General features: G+C 51.2%; 1 protein-coding gene across 1 annotated transcript; it reads left to right on the top strand.

Annotated features, from left to right (window-relative positions):
- Positions 1-567: 567 nt before the first annotated feature.
- Positions 568-8,868, top strand: tada2a (transcriptional adaptor 2A). The gene is made up of 15 exons (XM_086164461.1): positions 568-705; positions 1,557-1,663; positions 1,745-1,804; positions 1,877-1,968; positions 3,368-3,525; positions 3,956-4,044; positions 4,214-4,286; positions 4,381-4,444; positions 5,139-5,182; positions 6,604-6,714; positions 6,913-6,984; positions 7,547-7,679; positions 7,907-7,950; positions 8,144-8,223; positions 8,572-8,868. Exons 1-15 carry the CDS (start codon positions 681-683, stop codon positions 8,755-8,757), a joined length of 1,338 nt encoding a protein of 445 aa, XP_086020587.1. The 5' UTR covers positions 568-680; the 3' UTR covers positions 8,758-8,868.
- The last annotated feature ends 2,391 nt before the right edge of the window (positions 8,869-11,259 follow it).

Here is an 11,259-nt window from a genome sequence, read left to right as displayed (position 1 = left end):
ACACAGGAACATGATGAAACATCACGTTGCTTTTACACTCATTCAACACTGTTGATCTGCTGCTGAAAATGTGGGTTGATAACATCAATAAATGATGGTAGAAAGGGTTTGAAAGGGTCAGAAAGGGTAAGAAATGGCAAGAAAGCGCATGAAAGGGTCAGAAATGATGAGAAATGATGAGAAATGGCAAGAAAGAGTCAGAAAGAGTGAGAAAGTAAGAAAGAGTAAGAAAGAGTAAGAAAGAGTAAGAAAAAGTAAGAAAGAGTAAGAAAGAGTAAGAAAGATTTTTTTTTTTTTTTTTTTACTTGTGAAGCGTCTTTGAGTGTCATGAAAAGCGCTATAAAAATCCCATGTATTATTATTATTATTATAGAATAATAAAGAATAAGGAAGAGTAATAAAGAGTAAGAAAGAGTAAGAAAGCGTAAGAAAGAATAATAAAGAGTAAGAAAGAGTAAGAAAGAATAAGAAAGAATAATAAAGAGTAAGAAAGAGTAAGACAGAATAAGAAAGAATAATAAAGAGTAATAGAGTAAGCGTTGCTCCGGGAGCGATCGATCCGGGCTCGGCTAGCCGGGGCTGCGGGAACAGGCTGCCCGGCCGAGCTCGACGAACAGATCGGAGAAGAACCCGCAAACTCATCCCGTCTCCTTTGGTTTTGCCGGCCGACGGAGAAACTCATGGACCGACTCGCTTCTTTCGGAAGTAAGTCCGGACGCGGAGCTCCGGTTCTCACCGGGAGACTCGCCGGTTCGCAGCCGCGGTCGACGTTAGCAAGCGGGCGAGACCAGCCTCGTATGCTAGCTGTCAACAATGACCGGAGGCCCGGCTTGTTACTCTGTAGCTCGGTATTTTCTGTCCGGTTGTCGGTTTTTACGCTGTTTCTTATTATATTTCTACTTTTTAAGTCTCTTTAAGACATTATATTCAGTGTGTCTGTCCACCGGTGACAGTTTTTAACTGTGTTTCTTATTATATTTTTACTCTTTAAGTCTCTTTTAGTCATTATATTCAGTGTGTCTGTCCACCAGGGATAGTTTTTACTCTGTATTTCATTATGATTTTACTCTGTAAGTCATTATATTCAGTCTGTCTGTCCACCAATGACAGTTTTTACGCTGTTTCTTATTATAATTTTACTCTTTACATCTCTTTAAGTCATTATATTCAGTGTGTCTGTCCACCGGGGATAGTTTTTACTGTGTATCTCATTATAATTTTACTCTTTAAGTCTCTCTAAGTCATCATATTCAGTGTGTCTGTCCACCGGGGATAGTTTTTACTGTGTATCTCATTATAATTTTACTCTTTAAGTCATCATATTCAGTGTGTCTGTCCACTGGGGACAGTTTTTACTCTTTATCTCATTGTATTGCATCTTTGCGGTCGGCGTGTGTGGGTTTGCGTGTATCTTCTGTCTTCGGCGTGTCCGCTCTGGTCTGGAGGTGAAGCGTGGTGTGGAGGCGGCGGCCGCCCGTCCTGGTCTGCCGCCCCGCTGTTCCTCCTGCACAGACGTATTCCCGGTGGACGGCGGCTGATCGCCCCGATCGTTGCAGATGACCCCTTCGACAAGCCCCCCTGCAGAGGCTGCTCGTCCTACCTGACCGAGCCCTACATCAAGTGTGCGGAGTGCGGACCTTCTCCCGTCCTGCTGTGCCTGCAGGTGAGCCCGGAGACGCTCCCCTCCGCCGCCGGTTCCCGCGTCCAAACCTCTGAGACCGACAGGCTTTGTCTTCCTCGGCAGTGTTTCACCCGAGGCTTCGAATACAAGAAGCATCAGAGCGACCACAAGTATGAGATCATGGTAAGAAAACAAAGTGCCGTCTTCCCGATCGTGAAGAACATCCGCTCAAACCCCGGACGCCGCTCCTCGCAGACCTCGGACTTCCCCGTTCTGGAGCCGGGATGGACGGCCCAAGAGGAGATGTCTCTGCTGGAGGCCGTCATGGACTGCGGCTTTGGAAACTGGTCAGTGTGTTTTCGCTGTGTTTGTGCCTTCACCCGTGGAAGTCCCTGAAAAGGACAAGGATTGCCATCATGATGTTACCACTTGAATGTAGCACCGCTTTCTGCTGAAAAGGCTTTTTCAACATGAAGGTAGATTCCTCCTCTGGCCCAGTCAGAAATCAGAACTTCAGATTTTTCTGTCATCCGTGTGTGTGTGTGTGTGTGTGTGTGTGTGTGTGTGTGTGTGTGTGTGTGTGTGTGTGTGTGTGTGTGCGCGCGCGCCCCCATTTGTTTCATTTATCCTACCTGAAACCAGAACCACATCACTAGTAGGTGTAAACCATAATGTCTTAATGTGGGCTGAGCATTTCAAAACACCATGTGGGAGAAGAACTATCAACTCTTTTCCCTAAAGTTGGAATCATCTTATCAACCAACTTTGAATGCAAGAGAACTTAACGAAGCCCAAAGGAAAGGCTCCAGCATTGCATGTATATATACACACACACACACACACACACGCACACACACACATACTAAAATTTCCAGACTATAAGCCGCCACTTTTTTCCACACACTTTGAGCCCTGCAGCTTGAACGACAATGCAGCCAATTGATGGATTTTTTAGGGCTAACAAGCTTCACGCCGCCAAAACATTTAGCGTCGTCACATCGGGCCGATGAAATGAGCGTGAAATTCTGAGGCCGTTCAATTCAGACGGCGAAGAAAACGTCTCTAACGGTTTTAGTGAGCAGGAGGAAGAACGTGAGAGGCATCAGCGGGAACAGAAGATGGATGGACCTTTCCTCGTCTTATTTATTATTCATCTTTTTCATCAGCCGTGTTCCGGCCACTGTTCGCAAAAAAACATTTCCAGTTGTGGATGTTACCATTATGTTTTGAATTAGAAGTTAAAAAAGACATGGCTGTGTAAATATCTCATGTTACAACGTGGACACCTGTGGCCTCTATATGGACACATAGATTGATTTAGTCATTTTTAGCCGGTGCGGCTTCTATTCGGGTGTGCTCAATAGTCTGGAAAATACAATGTATGTTTGTACGTATGTTTGTACGTACGTATGTTTGTACGTATGTTTGTATGTATGTATGTATGCATGCATGGTAAACAAGTAGGAGCTGTAGATGTCTTCAGTTCCTACTTGTTTTCAGGGTCTTTCTGTCCTCAGGTGGTCGTAGAAAAATGTCTTTAGCAGTATTTTTTTCCTCTCCCTTTACGCTTCACTGAAGCTGACGTCCACGGTTGGAGTCCTTGAATGGAACGCTGTAAAGTTCACCGTGCAATGATGGCGAGCCCGTCCCAGTTCCCCGTCCGCCTTGTCAACCAGAGCCGCATCTCTTCCCGCCGCCGTTGTTTCTACCAGGATATTTGAATGATTTCTCTCCCTCGTCCCCCAGGCAGGACGTGGCCTATCAGATGCGCACCAAAACCAAAGAGGAATGTGAGAGCCACTACATGAAGAACTTCATCAACAACCCACTCTTCTCCTCCACCCTGCTCAGCCTGCGGAAAAGCAAAGACTGTCCCTTTGCAGATGGAGCCATTCCCTTCAAACGTCAGTATCCACTTGCTCTTAGCTTGGGCTTAGAAACTCACCGTGAGGAGGAAAACCAGCTTCCTCTGTGTTTTTAAGGCGTTCGCGTCTCCCTGCGTTGCTTCGGCCGGATGAGTAGAGCATTAGAACATCAAATGTCGGGGTTCGGTTCTGGACCGTCAAGGAGACGGAGGAGGGAAACGGTCATCATTGGACCCGGTCGGAGTTCCCGTCCGGCCCCGCTCGCCTTCCCTTTCAGCCCCGCCTCTGAGCGAGAAGCCGTCCATGTCGGGAACAGCTCCTCAGCTTCTCTTCTCAGCTCCTCAGCTTCTCTTCTCATTGTGCCTCGCAATAATGCTAAAGGCTATTGTGACTCCCAGTGTGCGGCTTCATCGCGCTGGTCTGGCTCCATCCCTGGTTGACCTTCACGTCTCTCTCTCTCTCACCGCAGCCACCGATGACCCCCCGCGGCCCACCTTTGACTCGGTCCTCTCCCGGGACATGGCTGGATACATGCCCGCCAGAGCCGACTTCATGGAGGTGAGCTGACCGCCGCTTTCAGAAGGAAAGACACCTTGGCTGAGCGACCGAAGACGGCGGCTTCTGCTCTTGGAGCGCCGTCACTGACGTCAGAGAGCCTCTGAGCGTCCACAGCCTCACTTTCACAAAGCCTCGGTCACACTTAACCCGCTCGCCGCTGTCTCCGCAGGAGTTTGACAATTACGCAGAATGGGATTTGAAAGACATCGACTTTGTGGACGACGACTCGGACGTCCTGCGAGGTGCAGCAGCTCTTCGTCTCTTGTCTGTCTCTCTCTGCCTCTCTTTTCCTGTTTAACTGCGAACAATATACTGACTGCGTCCCATGTCTTCCAGCGCTGAAGCTTGCCGTTGTTGATATTTATCACTCCAGACTGAAGGAGCGGCAGCGCAGGAAGAAGTAGGTCCTTAAAAACCTCATATTGGGGCAGGTGTCTGCAATGCACCCCTCCTGTCAGGAGATGGTGCTGTATGCACATGTACACATGCACTTGCCAGTGACAGCGAATGCTGGGGTTTGGGGTTCGAAACCTAAAGGCAGATGGTTTCAAATCCCTCTGAGTGTCACTTTTAATAATAATACAGTGTGGGGGGTGTAGTCTGACCTGAAAGTCCAAGAGGTCAGAAAGATGTCCACAGGTCCCCTCCTTCTCAAGAACCTTCCAGGAGGAAGAAGTGAACGTGTTCATGCCTGTTGAGTCCGCGCCCGATTCTGTGGACGCTCGGGCCGACCTGAATCCGCCTTGCTCTCAGAAGCGTCTCAGACTCCGGGGAGGTCGGAAGGTCGGGCCGCCGAGGCGGTGCGTCTCAGCTGCCTGCCAGTAGATACCGGTGTCCCGTGTCCAGGACATTCTCAGGAAGGTGTGAAATGGGCCGCTGTTCCGGTCCAGCCGGTCTCCATGAGAGGGTGCGGAGTGTCAGAGCCTCCGAGGCTCGAGACCCCGTCCGACCCCAGAACATTCAAGTGACCTTACGGTCCGCAGTGTCAGGCGTATTCCCGTTCTGGCAAACAGCCCTAAACCGGTTGTCGTAAAAATCTCAACATCTTTCCAAGTAGTAATAAAGAAATGTGTTCTTATTTTTCATCTTCTCAGGATCATACGAGACCACGGACTCATCAACCTGAGGAAATTCCAGAGTGAGTTCCCTTCCGATCCTTTCCTGGAGATCGTCCGGGAACCTGTTCTCTACCGAGAAGTCTTTCCATGGACGTGCTCACTCAGCCCCAGGGTGATATGCAGTTACCCTCTGTGACCCAGCCTGCCCCCCGGTCCTACCACACACACCACACGCACCACACGCACCACACGCACCACACGCACCACACGCACCACACACATCACACACATCATACGCACCACACGCACCACACACACCACACACACCACACACACCGCCCCGCGCCAGAAGCTGAAGTGCAACATGGCTCATGTTTGTGGCCAAGCATGTAAATAACCTGCAGAGAAATGGCCTGCTGAGTGGCTGGAATGCAAGCCGCCTCGTCTGCCGAGTCACCCGTCTCGGCATAAATCCACCCGTCTCGGCATAAATCCACCCGTCTCAGGCTGGGTTTTCTGAATATCCTGAGGCGGGCGTGTCCATGTGTGCATGTATCAGTGTGGTCCTGGGCTCCAGGGCTTCCTGCCTGTGGGGCCTGTGAGGGTGTCAGGGGTTTTGGAGGAGAAGTTTACCCCGGTGATTTATTTCTGCTTCCACCCTCCCCTTATCTCTCCAGTCTGTCAAGACAAAAGGGAACTCAGAGTAGCAGTAGAGCTGCAGGGAGGTTGTCATGGAGACTGTGTGTGTGTGTGTGTGTGTGTCAGGCTGCAATGGGAGCGGTATCCAAGCCTGAGAATCTCACCGTATCATGTTCTCAGTGGCACCTGGAGGCAGATTGAGCAGCTGTGCTGTTTCAGGGCAGCAGCTGCTGACGGCCTACAAAGGCTGGTCACTCCAAATGGTTCAGGTCTTCTGTTTCCTCGCCATTTTCTCCGTTGCCGTGGAGACGCTTTGATGTCCCCGTGGAGAAGCGGTCCAAACATTTGCATCCATCCGTTATTTTCCCTGACTGGCTGAGATGGCAGCCTCAATTAGCTCCTAGACATGGAGTCCGACCAAGGCTCTTACCGATGCATGTGCACACACACACACGCACACTCACGCAAATACACACACCGGGGTTGTTTCATGGCTTCAACACAGGTGTGTTACTCGGCAGCAGCCAGAGCTCCAGAGTGCCGGTGCTGTCACAGCGCTCGTGGCGTGGAGCAGGCGCTGCCGGGCTGTCGCGGTGGCCGCCATGTGTTCACGCAGCGCCAGGTCGCTGGAGGAAGGTATCGTTCATTTGCAACCGTCAGCCTTTGAGAAGATGAGCGAGCGGCAGTTTGTGTGCGGAGGAATCCTCCAGGACACCGCGGAGGTCCGCCGTGAAATCTCGGTTAGAATGAAGCTGAAGGACAGAGCGGGAACTAGTGAGGGACAGACGGAAACCCGCCGTCTGCCGAGGTCTGAGAGTGGAGTTTGTTTTCCACGCCGCTGCTTTGTCTCCCCGTCCTCCAGTGCTGGAGCGCTGCTACCCCAAGGAGGTGCAGGACCTGCACGAGGCCATGAGAAGGTTCGCCCGGGTGGCCGGACCCACGGAACACGACAAATTCATCGAGAGTCACGCGTGTGAGTTCCTCCGTCGGACGTGCTTCCTTTTATTTTCGAGCATGCTCGTCATAACCGGCTCCACCGCCGTGGCCTCTGAACGCTCGGCCGATGTGGTTGGAGATGAGACTCGCGAGACGGGTCGGAGCCGGAGCGTCGCGATGCCGCCGACCTTCGAAGCACGGAGGTTCACCTTTCTCTCTCTCCCTTACCTTCCAGTGGAGTTCGAGCTGAGGCGAGAGATCCGCCGGCTGCAGGAGTACAGGAGAGCAGGGATCAAGTCCTTCTGCAGTGAGCTCAGCCCGACCTTCTCACTCCTGCATGTCAGCCTGCACTTCTGAGTCGCGGCCTCCATTTATATCCACCAATTTAAGCTCGGCAGCGAAAGGTCTTTGTTTCCTGCAGCAGAAACATCCCTGTGTGTGTGTGTGTGTGTGTGTGTGTGTGTGTGTGTGCCGCCTGGTGGAGATCTGGCCTCAGACTGTCAGCTGTCTTGGAACGCACCTTTTCTCCCCAGCAGGAGATTTGCTGCATTTGGGCGTCACATTTTCTGTCTGATCTTGCTTCTTGTTGTGGGTGTGAAGCTCAGCGCTAGGAGCCATCAACCTGCCCTCTGCAGCAGGGCTGTAGCAGCAGATTGAACCTTCGGCCTCAGCTGGAGTCCAGCAGCCGGCAGCTTAATCCTGATGATTTAATGGGAGCTGAAGTACGGAATATGAACCCCTCCTGCTCGGAGGAGTCCGTGCTCAAACTCCTGTGGACATTTGGATTCAGTAACATCTGATGTTGTTCTGCCCTGCTTTGCGTGGAAAGAACCGCCGCGTGTTTGAGACAACCTCCTCCTCCTCCTCAGGTGCCAAGGTGTACGAGCGGATTAAGCAGACGCGCGATGACGAGCGCAGGAAGAGGACCATGCTGTGCGACGTGCTGCAGTACATCCAGGACGGCCGAGCCTGCCAGCAGTGGCTCAGCAAGCAGGCCGCAATGTGAGTCCAGACCCCGAGACGAAGAGCGGCGCTCCGTCTTTGGTCCCGGTGATGGTTTTACTGTGACGCTCCACCGAGCTCCGCATCCAGAGCTGTGACGCTTCCGCGTCAGAAGCCGATCCTGGAGCGAGACGAGCAGCGAGGCAGGAGAATCCTGTCCGTCGGGTGTGTGAGCGAAGGAGTCCAGCTAGCAGAGGCGCTAACGCTTTCTCCTCTCCCGGTTGCAGAGATGCAGGCATCGCTCCCACCGTCACCACCATCACAGTGTCAGGTAGGCCCCCCACCCCACCCCCGCTGTCATGGAGAAGCCCTGATGAAGACACACTCCCAGATCTTTTGGCAAACGTATCCACCGAAGCTCCTCCTCCCCGATGACTCCGAGCCCCTGATATTTGTCCTCCTCCGTCTTCCTGCTGACGAACTAACGGCGAGGTCCACCTCTCCTTCCACGTTGTGCTCTGCAGCCACAGGCCGACGCAGCGCCCCCCCGCTCAACCTCACCGGGCTGCCGGGGACGGAGAAGCTCAACGAGCGGGAGAAAGAGGTGAGCTGTTCCTCATCACCTGTTCCTGGCGGGTGGCGAGGGAGCAGAAGCTCCGCGGCCGCACGCCGACACAGGACCGGTGGCGACCACGCTGCTCTTCATCGCACCCAAGGAGGAACGTACAAATGTTCTTCCGCCTCATTTCACGGCCCGCGGTACCTTCTGCTATCTGCTGCCTCCAAACCGGTCCTGTAGAACCCCATCTTAGCAGGGTTCCCAGGAGCACCTGCTTCTGGGAATGGGGCTGCATGCACATTGTCACTGTGAAGCTCAGACCTTTAGCTGGAGGAAGAGGAGGGAGAAGAGACGTCGGCTCCTGGTTTATATCTGTGTATGTGTGTGTGTCAGCTGTGCCAGGTGGTGCGCCTGGTTCCGGGGGCCTACCTGGAGTACAAGCAGGCCCTGCTGAACGAGTGCCGGCGTCAGGGCGGTCTGCGTCTGGCCCAGGCCCGGGCGCTTATCAAGATCGATGTCAACAAGACCCGCAAAATCTACGACTTCCTGATCAAAGAGGGCTACATCACCAAGGCGTAGCAGCGCCGCCGTCTTCTGCTCCGGACGCGGATCAGAAGACGTGCACGCGTTGCTGTCGCTCGTTTAAGATCTTTGTAACTGATTAAAGTGAGAAATACCTTTCTGGCCAAAGAGATGAATTCTTGTCCTCTCCTTTAACCTCAGACCTTCTGGGAGCACAGCATTCACTGGGGGCTTGTCGTTGAACCTCTGCTGTTACTCTGGACGACCTTTTAAAGAACCGAGATCTCCTTTCTGTCAGCGGAGGCGAAGCGTTCCGCCTTAGATCGTACGAGCTCCTTCAGACCGAGCAGAGACTCACCAGGCCCGGAAGACGATGAAGAGCTACTCGAACCGGCCGAGCCGATCCATCCGCCGGGTCTCGGGCAGAAGACGCGTCGGAACGAGAAGAGGCCTTCTTCTCTGTCGCCTCCGGCCTGAGCCACCGAGGCCGGCAGGTGGAGCAGACGATGGCGGTTCACTGACATGCAACGTGTCATCACACACACTCCTCTCCACAGACACACACGCACAGACTTCTAGTGACCGACGTCAGGTAACGATTAGCACAAAGGGGAACTCATCGACATAAGGTTGCTATGGTAACGTGGTCCGGGGTGAAGCCTGGAAGGGAGCAGAAGGTGGGGGGGCAGCTCTTTGTGGACACACACATTCAGACCTAACCAGCCCTGCACCCCGTCAGGCAGCCCTGGGCGGCAGTGGATCCCCCAAACACTCAGTGCAGCATCTGACCCGCCGCCTCTGGCCTTCATGCTTTGGCAACAGAGATCCTGCCCTCCTCGGTAGGTGTGTGCGTGTGTGTGTGTGTGTGTGTGAGACGGAGGAGCCGCTCGGATCAGCGTGACAGAGATGTTCCACGCTGAGATTGGACACTTTGCCGTTCTCCACGTTGCCACAGCAAACACTCCATCTCCGGGCGTCCCGCTGTCGTGGAGCCCCTGGTGGATCAGCTGCAACTTTATTTGGACCTCCACCCCCACAGTTTCCGTTCTCCTCGTCTTTCCAACGCTGTGTGTGTGTGTGTGGGGGGGGCGGGCATCCGTGCCGCCCGACCCATGCCGCCCTTTCGCCGCTCGCATTGTGTGCTGTCATGTGCTTATTTCGAACGTGAGTTATTCCGTCCGGCACTGGCAGGCAGCACAGGCGGCTGGTCACCGCACAGGGAAGCGTGAACGGGCCGAGGACGACAAGGACCTGCTGGGATCCTTGGATGTCTGCAATGTGCATCGAGCCCTTTGGCCTTCGAGCGTCTGAACTCACAGCCATGATTTCAAAACCCACATATCCAGATTTGGACATTTGCGTTTATAAATGATGAATTAAGGAGCGTTGAGCGTCGTGTTCCGAGCTGGGATGGAATCAGACTCGTGTGTGAGCATATCATTCCAGGATCACTGGGGTTTGACAAATGTTCAATGGTGTGAAGAGACAAACATCTATGATTCTGACTCAGCTGTTGCCAAACTTTCCAAGCCCTTTGACCTTTTTCTAAACATCTCAACAGCTGCAAGAGGACTGACGCTCAACACGTTCGAATAATGGAAGGCAACATTCTGACGCTTTTCTGGTTTTGTGATATAACACAACACATAATCGAATGACGCACTATAACAGAGCTTAAAGTAACGCAACGTAGCATTAATGTGTCGCAACTTCATGTGACGTGATGCAACACAACTTCACACAACAAGGCGTGGCGTAACATCAAGCGACACAACGCAACGTAACAGAGCATAAAATAAACATATCAAAAAAATAAATAATAAACATATTGCGGTGCAAGGCAACACAACTTGACATGACGTGATGTGTTACATGTGTTATGGTTTAAACGTCATGGTCTTTAAGTATTTTAACTTTTCATATGTTTTTAGATTTCATGTTATGTTGTGTTATGTCATTTCTTAATATGTTATGTTAGCTGATCTTGTGTTTTTTATATTGTAGTGTTTTAGTCAGGGAAAACACCCGGGAGACGGTAAAACGTGCGTTTAATAAGCGATAGCTGTTGTTGTCCGAAGCCACGCAGGCCTGCAATACAACTCACCGTCCCGCTCGATTCCAGGTTAGAAAAAAACAGAATTCCTTGCACAAACTTGCCAGCAAACCCATGATTACAGAGAAAACAAGCATCAACATAAACCCAACATTCGTGACTCGCTACACTATATTCTGTTATTTATTATTATGTTATGTTGTTATGTCATTTTTGTTTATATATATATAATATAAAAGTATATATATATGTGTGTGTGTGTGTGTGTATACATATAGTATCTAAAATGTGTTATATTTATACATTATGGTTAGTTTTTTTACTTTTCATATAATTTTGATTTTACGTTATGTTGTGTTATGTCATGTTTTAATATGTTATGTTAGCTTTGGTTTTTTCTTATGTTTTTCATATGTTGTGTTATGTATTGATTTTATGTTACCTTGTGTTGAATTTTTATATTTCAGTGTTTGTTATGCTGTTATGTGAATTTCCTTTATAGATAG

This window comes from Fistularia commersonii, chromosome 18 (assembly GCF_037954325.1).
Source record: "Fistularia commersonii isolate RoL2024-O1a breed Wild chromosome 18, RoL_Fcom_v1.0, whole genome shotgun sequence".
Taxonomy (NCBI): domain Eukaryota; kingdom Metazoa; phylum Chordata; class Actinopteri; order Syngnathiformes; family Fistulariidae; genus Fistularia; species Fistularia commersonii.
Note: the sequence above shows the minus strand (reverse complement) of the source record. Positions and strands in the feature narration are given on the sequence as shown.

What these genes read in the sequence shown, in the direction of transcription:
- tada2a (XM_086164461.1), top strand. Translation starts at nt 681, where the DNA reads ATGGACCGACTCGCTTCTTTCGGAA. An exon ending in GAGCGGCAGCGCAGGAAGAA is followed by an intron (nt 4,445 to 5,138) that starts GTAGGTCCTTAA and finishes TCATCTTCTCAG; the next exon opens with GATCATACGAGACCACGGAC. An exon ending in CAACCTGAGGAAATTCCAGA is followed by an intron (nt 5,183 to 6,603) that starts GTGAGTTCCCTT and finishes CCCGTCCTCCAG; the next exon opens with TGCTGGAGCGCTGCTACCCC.